General features: G+C 36.7%; 1 protein-coding gene across 4 annotated transcripts in view; it reads right to left on the bottom strand.

Annotated features, from left to right (window-relative positions):
- Positions 1-19,734, bottom strand: part of FAM149B1 (family with sequence similarity 149 member B1) — a 62,940-nt gene that overhangs the window by 29,414 nt on the left and 13,792 nt on the right. For all 4 annotated transcript variants that reach the window (XM_029245206.1, XM_029245207.1, XM_029245209.1 and 1 more), the window contains 2 exons: positions 6,059-6,201; positions 5,153-5,269 (listed from right to left, as the gene is read on the bottom strand). In XM_029245206.1, the coding sequence (XP_029101039.1) occupies positions 5,153-5,269; positions 6,059-6,201 (260 nt within the window). The remainder of the gene's footprint in view (positions 1-5,152; positions 5,270-6,058; positions 6,202-19,734) is intronic.

Genomic DNA, 19,734 nt, shown 5'->3' with positions numbered 1-19,734 from the left:
GAAGGAAAAGTGTTCCCATTTCCCCTAAAGCTGCAGCAAAGAACAGATAGTATTCTACATCATAAAGCTGTCTTTGCAAATGTTGTTTCTAACAAAGGGATCTTTTAAATCATCAGACTTAAGAGATTACCATGTCTGGAAAATAAACTTTAACTTCTAAAATGTTTGTTAATTCTCTTACTTACTAAAAATATAACAGTAGTCTTATCTAATAGTGTATTGCCCTGATAGTAATATTTAAGTTCAGATCTGTTTTCTTGTGAGCGGAAAGAAATCATTGCCACTTTATTCTTCTCCCACATGCATGGAGGATAAAATGACTTTGCTGGGCTTCTTATTTAAACAAAGAGTTTAATTTGGAGCCAGCCCTCAGGTGTAGGCCTTAGGAGGCAGAATTCTGCGGCCTTCATGGAGGTGATCACTGCAAGGCCCTCCAGGTTGGCTAGGAGGAACAAGTGGCCAAGAGCTCTCTCCTTCCTGACTAGGATCTGAAAAGTACAACTAACCACTCTCACCTCCATTTCAGACCAAACTTATCTTCCAGTGGACCTCTAGCGATGATCAAAATTGAGGAAAGTTACATGAAGTTGTGATCTCATGATGCCAAAAGGAAGAAAATATAACTTAGTACACTAGGAAAGAAAATATGATTGTGGATGGCCCTACCAGTAGAAAAACTGAAAGAGAACATCTCCATGGTTTTGGAGAGCTTCAGAAAGCTCTTTATGTCTGAAAAAGTCTGATTTGTAATTAGCTTGACTGGGCTCTTGCATTTAGGACAGTTGTAAAAAAAAAAAAAAAAATCAAAGAAAATGAAAGCAAAAGCTATAATTTGTAATGAGTGACATGAGGGAGGTCGGCTTAGGAGAAACCATACCGTGTCACTTTAATGATTTTTTAAAAACTGTGGTGAACAATGTAAGATTAAATACACCATCATAAGCATTTAAAACCATACAGTTCAACAGTGTTAAGTATGTTCACATTATTGTTCAACAGATCTCTTGAACTTTCTTATATTGCAAAACTGAAACTCTGATATCCATTAAACACTCATTGCCCCTTCCCCTTCCTCCCCTCCCTTTGGCAACTCCGCTTGTACTTTCTGTTTCTATGATTTGACTACTTTAGATACTAAAGATGGCTGGAATCATATTGTATTTGTCCTTTTGTGACGAGCTTATTTCACTTAGCATAATATCTTTGAGGTTCATCCCTATTGTAGCATGTGACAGGATTTCCTTCTATAATATTCCATCGTATGTATATACCACATTTTCTTTTTTTAATTGTATTTTATTTATTTATTTTTGGTTGCGTTGGGTCTTTGTTCTGTGCACAGGCTTTCTCTAGTTGTGGCGAGCCGGGGCTACTCTTCGTGGCGGTGCATGGGCTTCTCATTGCAGTGGCTTCTCTTGTTGCAGAACACAGGCTCTAGGCGCACGAGCCTCAGTAGTTGTAGCATGTAGGCTCAGTAGTTGTGGCTCGCGGGCTCTAGAGCGCAGGCTCAGTAGTTGTGGCGCACGGGCTTAGTTGCTCCACAGCACGTGTCCCCTGCATTGGCAGGCAGATTCTTAACCACTGTGCCACCAGGGAAGCCCCCCTTTGTCCATTTTTTAATTGGGTTATTTTTGTTGTTGTTGTTGAATTGTAGAAGTTCCTCATATATTCTAGATATTAGCTCCTTATCAGACATGCAATTTGCAAATATTCTCCCCCATGCCATAAGTTGCCTTTTCACTCTGATGATTGTTTCTGTTGACGCACAGAAAATTTTGAGTTTGATGTAGTCCCATCTGTCTACTTTTGCTTTTTGTTGCCTAAGCTTTTGGTGTTCTATCCAATAAATCATTGCCAAATCCAATATCCTGAAGCTTTTCCCCTGTGTTTTATTCTAGGAGTTTTAACAGTTTTAGGTCTTCCATTTAGGTCTATAAAATCCATTTTGAGTTAATTTCTGTATATGGTATAAGGGTCCCACTTCATTCTTTTGCATTCTTTCCCCAGCACCATTTGTTGAAGAGACTGTCCTTTCCACATTGTGTAGTCTTGGCGCCCTTGCTGAAAATTATTTACTCATAAACGCAGAGGTTTATTTCTGAGCTCTCCATTCTTTAATGATTTTTTAAGGGTTATAATTCTGCATATAGTCATATACTTTAGCAACTTATTAGATATTATAGTTAATTTTTGTTGAGGTATGTATTTAAAGTAAGGGTAGGTAAGCCCCTTAAGCTAACTTGAAGCAGATGACTGCATAGTTTCTTTTCAAATGGAAATGTCCTCAGACTCATCTTCTTCATGGTCCTTTTCTGGCCTGTGTTTTCTCCTTATGCTGCCACCATCTTCTATTGTTATAAAGTTCCTGGAATTCCATTTTGACCTAGACACTAATTTGTTTTGATTGATAACATTGTTTTGCAACCATAATATCAATTAATTCATTTTCATGGAGTTTGTTTTCATATAAATATGATTTAGTAAAAAAAAATAAGTTGATGCTAACCATGTTCTACGCATTGTGCGAGGTGTTAGAGATACAAAAAGGAAGAGACTGTATTTTTGTGTTGTTTATTATACTACTCTCCTCTGGCCCAAGAACTCCTCAAGAATGGAAGCTGGACCGAATACCTTGTTTAGTACATTTGAGATTTGAAAGAAATCCAGTGTGGGAGGATTAATGAATGAGAGAGAGAGTGACAGAAGATAAAGGTAGAGATGTAGGCTGGGGCCAGCTTATGCTATAATTTTAGATTTGTATCTTAAATTCACTGGGAAGCTATTGAAGATTTTTAAGTGGGGACAGAAAGGATTAATGCTGAACTTTAAAAGGAGAATCTGATGTAATGTGGAGAGGCAAGAATGGATAAAATTTGAAATGTTATTTTTGTAGAAAGTAGATGATCAACCTCATATTTTATGGAAAACTGATTTGTTAAACTGAAAAATATCAAAATGAATTCTTGACACATTTTTTCACACCACTTGTTAGAAAAAGTGGCAGAACTGCAGCATCATCACCAGCTTACATACCCTCACTATCCAAATTTTGTTCTCAAATACTAGTAGCCTCTCAAAGGAATTAGATTTCCTTGAATTTCAGCTGATACCATGCCTTAAAGGAAGAAACAATTTTTTTCCAGGATGGGCCTGGAGCATCCTATTGTAACCAGAAAACAAGGATACATTCAAGACAAAAACAAAGGAACTAGCTTGACATGGCCAAGTTGTAACAATCTGAGCATCAATAATAATTATGGTTAATTAAAATATATAAATTTTTTTTTTTTTTTTTTTTTTTTTTTTTTTTTTGCGGTACGCGGGCCTCTCACTGCTGTGGCCTCTCCCGTTGCGGAGCACAGGCTCCGGACGCGCAGGCTCAGCGGCCATGGCTCACGGGCCTAGCTGCTCCGCGGCATGTGGGATCCTCCCGGACCGGGGCACGAACCAACGTCTCCTGCATCGGCAGGCGGACTCTCAACCACTGCGCCACCAGGGAAGCCCAAATATATAAATATTTTGAAACGCAATGAGTTCATTAATGGTACTCAAGATAGAAAATATCAAGTATGGACAAAGTGGTAGTGATATGAAAATAAATATGGATTATATTTAATTTGTTATTATTTTCAATAAGTAGTGACATGCTAATATAGCTGAATAACTTGTTTCATTTAAATATATGTCTGTATATAAAGTATAGATAGGTAATTGTTTCATCTGTATAGTAAAGAAAGGTAATTATTGAAAACTGTAAGTCAAATAATCCAGAAAAGCAGAACGAAAAATAAGAAGCACCAAGCAGCAGTGGTGGTAGCAAGTAAAAAGGAAAGAAAGGTTGCCTGTACTAAGTTGCAGAATGATGATTTAGCCAGATGTCCTAAAAAAGGAGGAGCTAACTGCTCAGATTTGTTCCTTATTTCTTTGGAATCTCTAAATGGAACTGCTGTTTATAGTTATAAAATAATAAGGCATATATAAAGTTTATACTAATAGATCAGGTAAATATATCTTAATAGCAGGACATAAGTTATGTAATTTTGGTCAGTGAGAATTAAAGGATACATCATTTCTGTGGTAGACATTAGTTTGTAAAAGTCTGACCTTTATATAAAAGGAGTAAACTTAAAAAGGCTTATTGATGTAATACATGAGGTTTAAATTTAGAAAGAAAGCTCAGCCTAGTGACCAGAAGCTTGAGCTTAAATCACTTTGAAAGAAGTAAACAAATCCCATTCTCTGACCAAAAATCAGTTAGTTGATAACCCAGATCCCATAACCTTAACTGGCCTAAGACAATAATGTTTTACTTTGTGGTCTGATGAAATTACTACAAGCCCAAAAAGGCATCAAAAGAAAGTATTACTACAACTCTCAGAAGGTATCAGTATAAGTAAAATTACAGTCTTAGGAAAAAGTAAAGGAATTTATTTACTTATTTATTTATTTGGCTGTGCTGGGTCTTAGTTGTGGCACATGGGATCTTTAGTTGCGGCACGCAGGCTTCTTAGTTGCGGCATGCGGACTCTTAGTTGCAGCATGCATGCAGGATCTAGTTCCCCAACCAGGGATTGAACCCAGGCCCCCTGTATTGGGAGCACAGAGTCTTATCCACTGGACCACCGGGGAATTCCCAATATTTTTAAAAAGTAAAAATAAAAATAAAGAGTTTGAGGTGTTAAAGAATTAGCCATTTTAGCTAGTATACTAATTACCCATTTTAAGCTGATAAACTAATACCAGTTTAACTTACATAAAGAAATTAAGTTTTAATTAGTATTATATGTTTAAGAAAATGACTTTTCAAAATTTTTTTCAAAAAAATTTTAAAGTCTGTTTCTTAGATCCCTGAATTTCTTTAAACCAGTCTATCTACACATTTATTCCAAGAGGGAAGTGCCTAGATTTATAGATAGACGTAGATATATATGAATCTGAATAACCCTTAAATCCTAGAGAATGTCTTACTTTTGAACAAAAAACTAAGTAACAAAATTCTAATATGCATAAAGACTATGGTCAGTCTTACAGAATTTGCTGTGCTTTACTAAATACCGATAAATAGGAAGAAGTATTTTAATCCCTTAGTATAACTGGTAGAATATAATACTTACATTAGAATACATAAGTACTTACATATTAGAATACTTACATAGTAGAATCTCTTTCTTGAGACAGTGTTGCCTCATGTGAAGCTGAAACAGCAGAAGGGGATCTAGGATACAGTCCATAACCTTCACTTGGAGTGATTATCTGCCTACCCAGAATCCTTCAAAGTGAAGAACATAAAGAGATAATTAAGCACCTTCACCTGGCATACATACAAAATGTAGGTATTTTTGGAACAAATTTGATGGCTCTACATAGAAATCTAGTACATACCTAGTCCGTTACTGATTTAGAATGATTCTTGAGAGAAATGTGAATCTAGAGCCTTTTTAAAGGTATATCTCTCTCCTATACAATGGAGATAGAAAGGATAAAGCTTTTCCACCCCACTGAAAAAAATCCAAGGGAACTGGGCAAACATTTGTAATTTTCCCTCCATCCCCTATAGCAATCTTCATTAAATTTGCCAAAGTGGGTGAAAGCCAGGCCAAATTAGTGAAAACTGAATTATATTCTTAAGAACATGAAGCTTTATAAATTTTAAGTATGTGTAGTAAGTGCACTAATGCGGTTTCTAAGGAAAGCTTCCTAATAGCCTATGTTTGCTTTCAAGTATACATGCATAAGAATTTACTTATAGACAACAGTGTAATCAAATACATTTTCTGACCCTCTTGTTCAAAAGAAAGGCTGTTTGGACAGCCACAGTACTACACAGATCACAGTTACTGGTATAGAAGTTGTTTTTACTTGATTAGGACAATATATTGGTAGTTATGAAAACTCCAAGAAACTTCCATCAACATGAGTTTTCTGTCATCTGAGGCTTTATACCACATTGCCTCATTTATATAAATCCATGCCCATAGAGATTTCAGAATACAAGCTTTCTTGGAAATCTGCTCTTCAAATTTTAGTATTAGCCATGAATATACAAGGGCTCCAATACCTGAGGTGAGGAAAGCTACATGTCCACTGTTGGCACTCTTCTTGTAGACTTTTAATATGTACACTCAACTTCTGCTCATACAAGAGCTCGTCAATGGCTGTGAACATTGCGTGGACTTTTTCAGTGGCATTTTGATCAAGTTCCTAAAAGAAATTATCACCCCAAAATATTTAGATGAGCTTCAATCTCTGTTAATAATCATAAAGGTTGAAAGCAATCAGATTCTGTTTTATTTTCAATATTTAGTCCATTTGTGTAAAAGAAAAGTTAAGTTAGTGAGTTTGGGGATCTTACAATATTCAGATGGCCTCCCTATTCCTATTTAAAGAAAATTTGTGGAAATATCTACGTTTTTAAAGTAACATTTTCTTCATCAAAAAAATTCAGAAAAGTATAAAGAAAGATAAAAATTACCAGTAATTCTACCACTCAAAGATAATGATTGTTAATTTTATTATAGTTGCTTGGTTCCAGTATTATTTTTAGAGCATAAGGTAGACAGTCAATCCCATATATATATTACTTTGTAGTCTGCATTTTTCACCTGACAGTTTACATTAAATCTTTGCCCTATAATTTATCCTTTTGCAGCAGCCAAAAGGATGGCTATAAAATGTGAATCTGATCATGTTATCTGATTCTCTGCTTACTCTCTACTTCATCTGTTTTTATGTGCCCTTTTACATTCTGGTGGAAGAAAAGTTACACCTTTTTTTTCTTTTTGCGGTACGCGGGCCTCTCACTGTTGTAGCCTCTCCCGTTGCGGAGCACAGGCTCCGGACGCGCAGGCTCAGCGGCCATGGCTCACGGGCCCAGCCGCTCCGCGGCATGTGGGATCTTCCCGGACCAAGGCACGAACCCATGTCCCCTGCATCGGCAGGCGGACTCTCAACCACTGTGCCACCAGGGAAGCCCCTAGGTGATTTTCTTAGTTCTCTCATTCAATTCACTACTATTCTGTTTCACTGGGTCCAGTTTACATATAGTAGTTATGTCCAGTTATCTACTCAGATATTTCAAATGCTATTCATGTCTAAGATTTTAAACTGAATTTTCATATCTGTCTTTTCTTAAATTAAAATCTCTACCTGCTTTGTTTTAAAACCTCCAATAATTTTAATGGATGCTATCTTATCCCTTAACTCTTTGAGTATTTTAAAAGTTTAATAAACCTTATTGAGGAATAGTTTACATACAATAACATTTCAAGTATCTACAGCACAATGACATTTGACAAAGGTATTCACCCAAGTAACCACCACTGTTTTCCAGATGTAGAAGAACATTTCTGATACCCCAGAATGTTCCCTCATACCCCTGTGCAACTGAAGTTTCCTGTTCTCCATGTCATGAAACCATTGATCTGATTTATAGCACTATAAATTAGTTTTGTCTGTTACAGAACTTCATATAACCAGGATCATGCAGGATGTACATTTTGTGTTTTGCATTATATACATATATCAAATTATTACTCTGTATACCTAAAAGTAATGCAATGTTATATGTCAATTATATCTCAATTTTTAAAAAGAAAAAAGAAAAGGAGAAAAAAAGACATGAGATACATTGTGAGGATAAAATACACAAAACTTGATGACAGATTCAGTGAGAGAGGTGGAATGTTTTTCAGCAGAATGTTTTTGAGGTTCACCGATGTTGTTGCATGTGTTAGTATTCATTACATTACATTCACTACATAGTATTGCGTTGTAAGAATATGCCACGATTTGTTTATCCATTCTCCTGTTGAGGGACATTTGCATTATTTACAATATTTTTTATTATAAGTAAATATATGAACATTCATGCACAAATCTTTTTCTGGACATATATTTTTATTTCTCTCAGATAAATACCTAGCAGTAGAATTACTGGTCTTATAATGAGTGGATGTTTAATGTTAAAATAAACTACTAAAACTATATCACAGAATAAATGTACAGGTTAGCACTCCCACAAGAAATGTGTGAGCATTAAATATGCTCCACATCCTGGCTAATACTAGGTATTGTCAGTCTTTTTAGTTTTAGCTTTTTTAGTGAGTGTGTATCATGACCGTTTTAAATTTGCATTTCCTTGATGATAATGATATTGAGCATCTTTCTATATGCTACTTGGCCATTCATATGTTTTCTTTTACAGAGTGTCCAAGCTTTTTGCTCATTTTTTTTCATCTGGTCTATTTATCTCCTTCATATGGAGTTTTAAGTTTTGGATACAAGTCCTTTGTCAGATATATGTATTGCAAATATTCTCTCCCAGTCTGTGGCTTGTTCTTTCATTTTCTTGATAGTGTATTTGGGAACACAAAAGATTTTAATTTTGATGGAGTCAAATTTATCCATTTTTTTAGGCTTGTGCTTTTGTTGTGTCATATCTATGAATTCGTTGCCTAATCCAGAGTCTTGCAGGTTTTCTCATACATTTTCTTCTAAAAGAATGACAAAGGCTTCCCTGGTGGCGCAATAGTTAGGAATCCGCCTGCCAATGCAGGGGACACGGGTTCGAGCCCTGGTTCGGGAAGATCCTACATGCTGCAGAGCAGCTAGGCCCCTGCGCCACAACTACTGAGCCTGCGCTCTAGAGCCCACGCGCCTAGAGCCGGTGCTCCGCGACGAGAGAGGCCACCGCAATGAGAGGCCCGCGCACGGCAATGAAGAGTAGCCCCCGCTCACCGCAACTAAAAAAGAAAGCCCACGCGCAGCAACAAAGACCCAACGCAGCCAAAAATAAATAATTAAAAAAAATAGAATGCCAGTTTTTGCACTTACATTTAAGTTTATAATTAATTTGAGTACGTTTTCTGTATGATGTAAGGTAAGGGTCTGAATTCATCCAATTTGCATATGGATATCCAATTGTCCCAGCAACATTTATTGGAAAAAATATCCTTTCCCTGTTGAATTGTCATCACCAAAAGTCAATTGACCATAAATATGAGTTTATTTCTGGATTCTCTGTTCTGTGCCATTGAATTATAGGCCTATCCTTATGCCATTACCATACTGTTTTGATTACTGTACCATTAAGTTTGAAATGTGATAGAGTAAGTCCTCTGTCTTCTTTTTTAAATTAATTAATTTACTTTATTATTTATTTTTGGCTGAGTTAGGTCTTTGTTGCTGTGTGCAGGTTTTCTCTAGTTGTGGCGAGCGGGGGCTACTCTTCATTGTGGTGTGCGGGCTTCTCATTGTGGTGGCTTCTCTTGTTTCAGAGCATGGGCTCTAGGCACGCGGGCTTCAGTAGTTGTGGCTCGCGGGCTCAGTAGTTGTGGCGCACGGACTTAGTTGCTCTGCGGCATGTGGGATCTTCCCAGACCAGGGCTCGAACCCGTGTCCCCTGCGTTGGCAGGCAGATTCTTAACCACTGCACCACCAGGGAAGTCCATGTCTTCTTTTTCAAAATTGTTTTGACTAATCTGGGTCTTTTGCAATTCCATGTCAATATGGATCAGCTTATCAGTTTCTACAAAAAGCCTGATGGGATTTGAATAGGGAATGCATTGGATATATAGATCAATTTGGGGAGAAATGCCATCTCAGTATTTAGTCGTCCAATCTATGAACATGGAATGTCTCTTATTTGTTTATATTTCATTTTTCTCAGCAATGTTTTAAATTTTTCAGTGTATAAGTCTTGTTCTCCTTTCATTAAGTTTATCCCTAATAATTTTTTGTTCTTTGTGAATTGAATTTATTTTTAATTTTCACTTTCAGATTATACATTACTAATGTGTAGAAATACAATAGGTTTTAAAAATTTAGATACAATTCCCATATGATGAAATTCATCCTTTTAAAGTGTAAAATTTAGTGGTTTTAGTGTATTCCCAGTGGTTTGTAGCATATGCACAGTTGTGCAACCATCACAACTATCTAATTCTAGAACATTTTCACCCCAAAAGAAACCCTGGCTCCATTAGCCATCACTCTCCATTCCTCTCTCTGCCCAGCCCCTACCCACTACTGATCTACTTTCTGTCTCTATAGATTTGCTCCTCTGGATATTTCATATGTATGAAACCATGTAACATGTGGCCTTTTGTATCTGGCTTCTTTTACTTAGCATGTTTTCAAGGTTCATCTATAGTGTAGCATGTATTAGTATTTCTTTCCTTTTTATAGCTGAATAATATTACATTACATAAATATACCACATTTACAATTGATTTTTGTAAATTGATCTGATATACTGTGACCGTCCTGAACTCATTTCTTAGTTCTAGTAGATGGAGTTGGGGTGGGGGCAGAGGGAAAGTTTTAGGATTTTCTACATCATGTCATCTGTGAATGAAGATAGTTTAACTTATTCCTTTCCACTGTGGATGGCTTTTACTTCCTTATTTTGGTCTATTGCACTGACTAGAACCTCCAATACAATGCTGAATAAAGGTGGCAAGAATGGACATCTTTATCTTGTTCTGATCTGAAGAGGAAAATATTCAGTCTTTTCCCATTACATACACTATTAGCTTTAGGTGCCTTTTGTCAGGTTGATGAAGTTCCCTTTTATTTTCTAGTTTTGTGAGAGTTTTTATCATGAGTGGGTGTTGGATTTTATCATATGCTTTTTCAAAGTGTCTATTGAGATAATCATGTCAGTTTTTCACATTACTATAATGTATTAATTTAATTTTCTGATGTTGAACCAGCTGTGCATTCGTGGATAAATCTCACTCAGGGTAAATAATCCCTTTATGTTGCTAGATTAGGTTTGCTAATAATTTAAAGTTTTTTGTATAATTTCAAGAGGAATATTAATTTGTAGTTTTCTCTTCATGTGATGCCTTTGTCTGACTTTGGTGTTACAGGATGGCCTCATAGGATGATTTAGGAACCATTCCCTCTATTCTGAAAGATTGGTATTATTTCTTCTTTAAATATTTAAGCATATATAGAAATACAGTTGACGTTTTTATACTGACCTTGTATCTTGTGGCCTTGTTAAACTCATGTATTAGTGCTAAGCAGTTCTGTTTGTTCATTTTGTGAATTCCTGAGAATTTTTTACATACAGAATTCTTTTCTTCTGGTGTCTTTGTCTGGCTTTGGTATCAGGGTAATATTAGCTTCACTGAATGAGTTGGGAAGTGTCTCTTCCTCTATTTTCTGAAAGGGTTTATGAAAGATGGTTATTATTTATTCTTTGAATATTTGGTAGAATTTACCAGTAAAGCCATCTGTGCCTGGGCTTTTCTTTGTAGGAAGATTTTAAATTACTTATTTAATTTCTTTAATTAATATATATCTGTATGGATTTTTAATGTCTTTTTGAGTCAGTTTGGTAATTGTGTCTTCCTAGAAATTTACCTGTTATATCTAAGTTATCTAATTTCTTGACATGAAGCTGCTCATTATATTTCCCTAGTCCTTTTACTTTCTGTAAGGTCAACAGTTATGTCCTCACTTTTATTTCTAATCTTGTTCATTTATGTCGTCTTTTTTCTTGGTCAAAGTAGCTAAAGACTTATCAATTTTGTTGACTCTTCAAAGAACTCTGACTTTATTGAGTTTCTCTATTGTTTTTCTGTTTCCTGTTTCATTAATTTCTACTCTCATCTGTATTATTTTATTTCCTTCCTTCTGCTTGCTTTGGATTTAATTTGGTCTATTTTAGCTTCTTAAGGTGGAAGCTTATGTTATTGATTCAGTATGCTCCATTTTTCTGTAGGCACTTTTGTTCTGTTGAGGTATAATTGACATATAACATTATGTTAGTTTCAGGTATATAACATAATGATTCAATATTTGTATATTTGGTCAATTGATCTCCATAGCACATCACCATACATAGTTACAGAAGTTTTTTCCTTATGATGAGAATTTTTAAGATCTTTTCTCTTAGCAACTCTCAAATATGTCATACAGTATTATTAACTATAGTCACCATGCTGTACATTACATCCCCATGATTTATTTATTTTATAACTGGAAGTTTGTACCTTTTGACATGCTTCACCCATTTCACCCAACCCCGCAACCCCACCTCTGTCATCACCAATCTGCTCTGTGTCTATAAGCTTGATTTCTTTTTCTATAGGTATTTAAAGCTGTAAGTTTCCCTCTAAGCACCACTTTAGTTATGTCTTATAAATTTTGATATTCTGCTTTTCCATTTTCATTCAATTGAAAATATTTTCTAACTTCCCTTGTAGATTGTTCTTTAACCCATCAGTTATTTAGAAGAACAGTGTTTAATTTTCAAATACTTGGGGATATCCCAAATTTATATCCATTGTTGATTTCTAACTTAATTCCAACATTGGAGAACATACCTAGTACAATTTCAATCCTTTTAGATTTATGAGACTTGTTTTTTGTATGCTTGAAGATTATATATTCTGCTGTCATTGGATAGAATCAATTAGGTCAAGTTGGTTGATAGCACCGTTCAAGTCTTCAATATCCTTGCTGATCTTCCGTTTAGTTGTTCTATCAAGTATTGAGAGTGGGGTATTGAAGTCTCCAGCTACAACTGTTATGTTTCCCATTTCTCTTTTAAATTCTGTAGTTTGCTTCATATGCTTTAAGGCTTCGTTGTTAGATGTGTATACATTTATAACTACTTTATTTTCCTAAAGAATTGGCCTTTTTATCATTATGGAGATGTCCTTTTGTTTCTAGTAGTATTTTATGTCTTAAAGTTTACTTTGTGTTCAAATTCAAGCAGTTTTTATGGCTGCCTTGGCTCTTAATTTCTGTGCCCTCTCATCTCCTTTGCATTTGTGTGCTGACTCATAGTCAGCCATTCGTGTGTGTATAGTTTGGGCCCCCTCTGGTCTCTCCTGCATGGATATGTGGAGAGTTTATTAGGGCCTCCTATGACTTATTTCCCAGACCTCCTTAATAAATTTCTGGATAGTCTGCCAATCCATTTTTTGTCCCAGCTAGTATTGAAACCTCAGACTATCTGAGCCACTGTTTTTCCTTGTTCATATGCTACCGAATGTGCTACTGTTGTTGACAATGCTGTTGAACTTAAGAGTTCATCCAAGTTCCATTCCAAATCTATTGAGCCCTCTCTGGTGGTGAAGCTGCTAGTTTTCACAGTTTGTCCATTTAAAGTTGAACAGACTCTTATTGTTCCTAACTCAAAGTTCTATTGATTTTCATGAATAACTGCTACTCCATTTGCTGTGTACCTTTAGTCAATTTTCAGAATCCTGAAATGATTGCTTTAGACAATTATATCCAGTTTATTGTTGCTTTTGGGGAAGATTTGTCAAGCTACTCACTCTGCCACACTATTTAGAAGTCCCATCTCATAATTTTCTTTTATTATATTGTCTTTGTCAGGTTTTGGCATCAATATTATGCTGACCCATAAAGTGAATTGAAAATGCTCCTGTTTTGGGGAAAAGTTTGTGTGACTGTTATTTCTTCCACAAATGTATGTTCTTCCACCTAAGCCTAGAGCTTTCTCTGTGAGAGTTGCTTGATTTAGTTTAAGAGTTTTACAACTATTCAGATTTTTGAGGAATTTGTCCATTTCATCTAAGTTATGGAATTTATTGGCATAAAATTGTATATATTATTCTGTTAATATTTTTAATGTCTGTAGAATTTATAGTGACATCTCTTTCATTCCTGATATTTGTAATTTGCATTTTATTGCTTTTCCTTGACTAGTATCACTAGAGGGCTTATTAATTATTAATCTTTCCAAAGAATCAACTCTTGGACTTGTTCATTTTCTCTTTCATTTACCTGTTTTCTATTTGATTAATTTTGCTTTTAATTCTTTCATTCTACTTTGGATTTAATTTACTCTTCTTTCCTAGCATCTTAAGGTAGAAACTTAGGTTACTCATTTTAAAGCTTTCTTCTTTTTCTAAAATAGGTATTTAAAGGTATAAATGTCTTTATAAGAACTACTTTAGCTGCATCCGTAAATTTGGATTTTTTTTTTTTTTTTTTTTTTTTTGCGGTACACGGGCCTCTCACTGTTGTGGCCTCTCCCGTTGCAGAGCACAGGCTCTGGACGCGCAGGCTCAGCGGCCATGGCTCACGGACCCAGCCGCTCCGCGGCATGTGGGATCTTCCCGGACTGGGGCACAAACCTGTGTCCCCTGCATCGGCAGGCGGACTCTCAACCACTGTGCCACCAGGGAAGCCCAGATTTAATCTTTTGAACAATACTGATATATTTTATGGCCCGCCATACAGTCTGTCCTTGTCAACATTCCATATGTTCTTGAGAAGGATATGTACTCTGCATTTGTTCGGTATAGCATAAGATCTTTTATGTTTTTACTGATTTTCTAATCGTTTTATTAATAACTAAAATCTCTAACAATAATTGTGGATTCACCTAGTCCTCTCTTTAGTTTCATCAGTTTTTCTTCATACATTTTGAAACTCAATTAGATGCTTACTTATTTAGAATTGTTACATCTTCCTGGTATACATTGTTATGGACTGAATTGTGTCCTCAAATTCATATGTTGAAGCCCTAATCTGCAACATGATTCTATTTGGAGATAAAGCCTTTAAGTTGGAAATTAAGGTAAAATGAGGTCATAAGGGTGGAGCGCTAATCTGATAGGATTAGTGTTCTTATAAGAAGAGGAAGAGACACCAGAGATCTCTCTACCTGTGCCTGTGCCCAGGAGAAAGGTCATGTGAGGAGACAGTAAGCCAGGAAGAGTGGCCTCAATCTGTCGATGGACACTTAGGTTGCTTCCATGTCCTGGCTATTGTAAATAGTGCTGCAATGAACATTGTAGTACATGTCTCTATTTGAATTATGGTTTGCTCAGGGTATATGCCTGGTAGTGGGATTGCTGGGTCATATGGTAATTCTATTTTTAGTTTTTTTAAGGAACCTCCATACTGTTCTCCATAGTGGCTGTTATCAGTTTACATTCCCACCAACACTGCAAGAGGGTTCTCTTTTCTCCACACCCTCTCCAGCATTTATTGTTTATAGATTTTTTGATGACGGCCATTCTGACTGGTGTGAGGTGATACCTCATTGTGGTTTTGATTTGCATTTCTCTAATGATTAGTGATGTTGAGCATCCTTTCATGTGTTTGTTGGCAATCTGTATATCTTCTTTGGAGAAATGTCTATTTAGGTCTTCTGCCCATTTTTTAATTGGGTTGTTTGTTTTTTTGATATTGAGCTGCATGAGCTGCTTGTAATATTTTGGAGATTAATCCTTTGTCAGTTGCTTCACTTGCAAATATTTTCTCCCATTCTGAGAGTTGTCTTTTCATCTTGTTTATGGTTTCCCTGCTGTACAAAAGCTTTTAAGTTTCATTAGGTCCCACTTGTTTATTTTTGTTTTTATTTCCATTTCTCTAGGAGTTGGGTCAAAAAGGATCTTGCTGTGATGTATGTTATAGAGTGTTCTGCCTAAGTTTTCCTCTAAGAGTTTTATAGTGTCTGGCCTTACATTTAGGTCTTTAATCCATTTTGAGCTTATTTTTGTGTATGGTGTTAGGGAGTGTTCTAATTTCATTCTTTTACATGTAGCTGTCCAGTTTTCCCAGCACCACTTATTGAAGAGGCTGTCTTTTCTCCATTGTATATTCTTGCCTCCTTTATCAAAAATAAGGTGACCATATGTGCGTGGGTTTATCTCTAGGCTTCCTATCCTGTTCCATTGATCTATATTTCTGTATTTGTGCCAGTACCATACTGTCTTGATTAGTGTAGCTTTGTAGTATAGTCTGAAGTCAGGAAGCCTGATTCCTCCAGCTCCGTTTTTCTTTCTCAAGATTGCTTTGGCTATTCGGGGTCTTTTGTGTTTCCATACAAATTGTGAAAGTTTTTGTTCTAGTTCTGTGAAAAATGCCATTGGTAGTTTGATAGGGATTGCATTGAATCTGTAGATTGCTTTGGGTAGTATAGTCATTTTCACAATGTTGATTCTTCCAATCCAAGAACATGGTATATTTCTCCATCTGTTTACATCATCTTTGATTTCTTTCATCAGTGTTTTATAGTTTTCTGAGTACAAGTCTTTTGCCTCCTTAGATATGTTTATTCCTAGGGATCTTATTCTTTTTGTTGCAATGGTAAATGGAATTGTTTCCTTAGTTTCTCTTGCTGATTTTTCGTCATTAGTGTATAGGAATGCAAGCATTTTTTTTTTAAGTTTTTTTTTTTGGCTGCATGGCATATAGGATCTTAGTTCCCTGACCAGGGGTCGAACCCGTGCCTCCTGCAGTGGAAGTGTGGAGCGTTAACCACTGGACTGCCAGGGATGTCCCCAAACTGCTTTTTTTTTTTTTGTGGCTGCGCTGGGTCTTCATTGCTGCGTGCGGGCTTTTCTCTAGTTGCGGCGAGCGGGGGCTACTCTTCCTTGTGGTGTGCAGTCTTCTTGTTGCAGTGGCTTCTTTTGTTGCAGAGCATGGGCTCTAGGTGCACAGGCTTCAGTAGTTTCAGCACGCGGGCTCAGTAGTTGTGGGTAGCAGCTCTAGAGCGCAGGCTCAGTAGTTGTGGCACATGGGCTTAGTTGCTCCGCAGCATGTGGGATCTTCCCAGACCAGGGCTCGAACCTATGTCCCCTGCATTGGCAGGAGGATTCTTAATCACTGTGCCACCAGGGAAGCCCCCAAACTGCCTTTTTATCCGTAAAAAATATTCCTGTTTCCTAGTAATCAACTCTGTGTCTTGAAGTTTATTTTGTCTCATATTAATATAAGCCTATTGTGTGCACAGTATAACTTTCTCTGTCCTTTTAATTTCAATCTGTGTCTTTATATTTAGAGTTTGTCTCTTCCATATGGTATATAGTTGAGTCTTGGTTTTTTTTTAATCCATTCTGTGTTTTATCCATTTTTTATCCATTCCATTTTTTTTGTTTTAATTATTGACATGGTTGGGTTGTAGTCTACCATCTTGCTGTTTCTTTTCCATTTGTCCCTTTTTTTGGGGGGGGGATCCTTTCTTGTTCTTTTCCTTTCCTGTCTTATTCTAGGTTAATCAAATATTTGTTAGTATTCCATTTTATTTCCCCTATTGGCATCTTAGCTTATTCTTCTTATAATTTTTTAATGCTTGCTCTAGGGCTAATAATGTGCATTCTTAACCTATCAAAGTCTAGTTAGTCAATATTTTACCACTTCATACCTGCCTCTTCATACTTCCCACTTGTCTTGATACCTGACACTTCACAAATGTAATAGTCATATAACAGTATAATTCCATTTATATTCACCCATCCTTTGAGCTATATTTGTCTCAGCTTTTACTTCTACAAATATAAACTCGATCTTGCACATGTTTTGCTTTCAGTTATCCTTTAGAGAAATCACTAAAAAATATAGACTTTTGTATTTACCCACCTATTTAGTTTCTGGTGTTCTTTATCTATCTCCCTGTGTCCTAAAGATTCCAACTGCTTCATCTGCCCTGAACTCTGATCTCTGTTACTCAGCAAAATGGGACCACTGTGCTTTGTTTGGACTCTATCTTACAATTCCATAGTCAGAAAATTATTCCCAGGCAGGGAGCCTGGGTAAACAGGGGCCTGCCTACCTTATGAGTTTCTTTTCTCTTAGGGATTATCGATATGGGCTGCCTGTTAACCAATGCCTCAAGAGACAGTCAGCATGGAGTTTCAGAGCCAAAACAGAATAAGGAAGGCATCAACCTGGGAAGGCAGCCTGTTACAAGATATTGGAACCTAAGCACAGTAAAGACGGCGTCTGTGTAGGAAGACAGCCTTTGTATGATAGGAGCCTAAGAGAGGTAAAGAGAACATCTAAGCAGTTTTTCTGACCCTGAGCAGTGTGAGAGGGGTGTTCTAATTACTTTGGCAGTGTACCAGATTACTCCAAAGCTGAATGGCTCAAAATAGCAATAATCATGTATTATCTTTCCAGGTTTACATGTGTCTGGAATTTACATAGCTCACAGCAGGAATGGTTTGTCTCTTCTCCACAGCATCTGGGATATCAGTTGAAAAGCTCAAAGGCTTAGAGCTGAAAGCATCTGAGTGTTCATTCACTCAAATATCTAGCAATTGATGCTGGCTTTCAGCTGGGGGCTTCAGTTTCTCTCTATATGGGCTTTTCCATGTGGTTTGAACTTCCTCACAACATAGTGGCTGAATTCCAAGGTCAAGCATCCAGAGAGAGAGAAACAGAAAGAGGCAGGCAGAAGCTGTATTGCTTTCTAACCTAAAAAATCATGCAGCATCACTTTCACTGCATTCTACTGATTAAGGCAGTTAAATAGTCCATTCAGGTTCAAAGGGTAAGAACATAGAGCCTATCTCTTCAGTGGAGGAGTATCAGTATCTTGTAATAAGGGCATGTCAGATGGGATATATATTGGCATGACTTGAAAATATAATCTGCCACAGTGGGTGTTTGCATGGGGAGCAGGTTGTTGCAGGGTGATGGAGCACAAGTGAGATGAGGAGGATGTCCTTGCGGGAGAGCAGCCAGCTTATAATGTTGGAACAACAATGGAGAAGAAAGTTACCATGTGGGGAGTTGGCAGCCCCACACAGGGTGATAGCCCAAGCAGCCTGAGGAAGGTGCCTATTCGGAGGCGAGGACAACATTGGGTGTCTGACTCTGAGTGGGATGAGGAGATCGTTCATTGGGTGCGAGAGTGCAAGGGTCAGTGACTCAGCACAGGGTGTTGAAACATATGTGGAGTGAGAAGAGCATTTGCAGAGGTTAAGAGGCAGTGGATTAGTGGGGAACTGGTTATGTTCAGGGGGACTAATCAAATAAGTAAATATATTAAGAATAACGGAAGCCACGTTTATCACTGTCAGAGAAAGAAGTTACAAATTAGAAAAGGAAAAAACTAGAATGAACCTTGTCATTTCACAGTGGGATAGGAGGAGTACTTATATTCCCTAGTTCTGTCCGCTGGGAGGGTTTGGGAATAAGTGACACCTAAAAAGCAATGAGCACGCTTAGCACCCAAATCTTTGTTTCTAAACATGGCATAAAAGGAACCAGGGCTTCTTAAAGAATTGGCTGATTCCAGGGTTGGGGCAAAGAAAGTACAAAATAAGCCTGGATATCTTGTACCAGAAAGTAAGGAAATATTTAAAGAAGGATGGGAACATGTCAAAATGGCACAGAAGCAGCTTGAAGGGAATTCTGCGGGCCAAATCTGGGACAATTGGAACTTCAAGATAAATAATGATGTATTATATATTATAACTAACTGAACAAAATAGGAATCCTTGAGTCTACACTGATGTAAATCATAAATTGAAAGTCTGAGGAGGAACAGGATAGTAGGTACATAATTTCAATGTACCGCCCCGTAAAATACTTTTTTTAAAATATCTTTATTGGAGTATAATTGCTTTACAATGGTGTTTTAGTTTCTGCTTTATAACAAAGTGAGTCAGCTATACGTATACATATATCCCCAATAAAATACTTTCAAATGCAAAGGAAAATCACCTTAATTGAGTGATCAAAGTGAACAACATTAATAATGGGACAAATGGAATTATGTGCCACCTAATAGAATGCAATGAGAAAAACAAGCTCATTTCTGTCATATCATAGACTCAAGAACTGTTCCAGATTGAGGGAGACTAAAGAGACTTGACAATGTGATATAAACTTTTGCTATAAAGGATATCATTGGGACAACTAGTGAAACTTTAATGGGATATATGGATTAGGTGGTAGCAATATATCAGTGTTAATTTCCTGAATTTGATTCTTGCCCTCTGGTAATGTAGT

Source organism: Monodon monoceros, unplaced genomic scaffold (genome assembly GCF_005190385.1).
Source record: "Monodon monoceros isolate NGI ecotype Baffin Bay Population unplaced genomic scaffold, NGI_Narwhal_1 Super_Scaffold_4, whole genome shotgun sequence".
Classification (NCBI taxonomy): domain Eukaryota; kingdom Metazoa; phylum Chordata; class Mammalia; order Artiodactyla; family Monodontidae; genus Monodon; species Monodon monoceros.
This window is presented reverse-complemented; position numbering and strand designations above follow the sequence as displayed.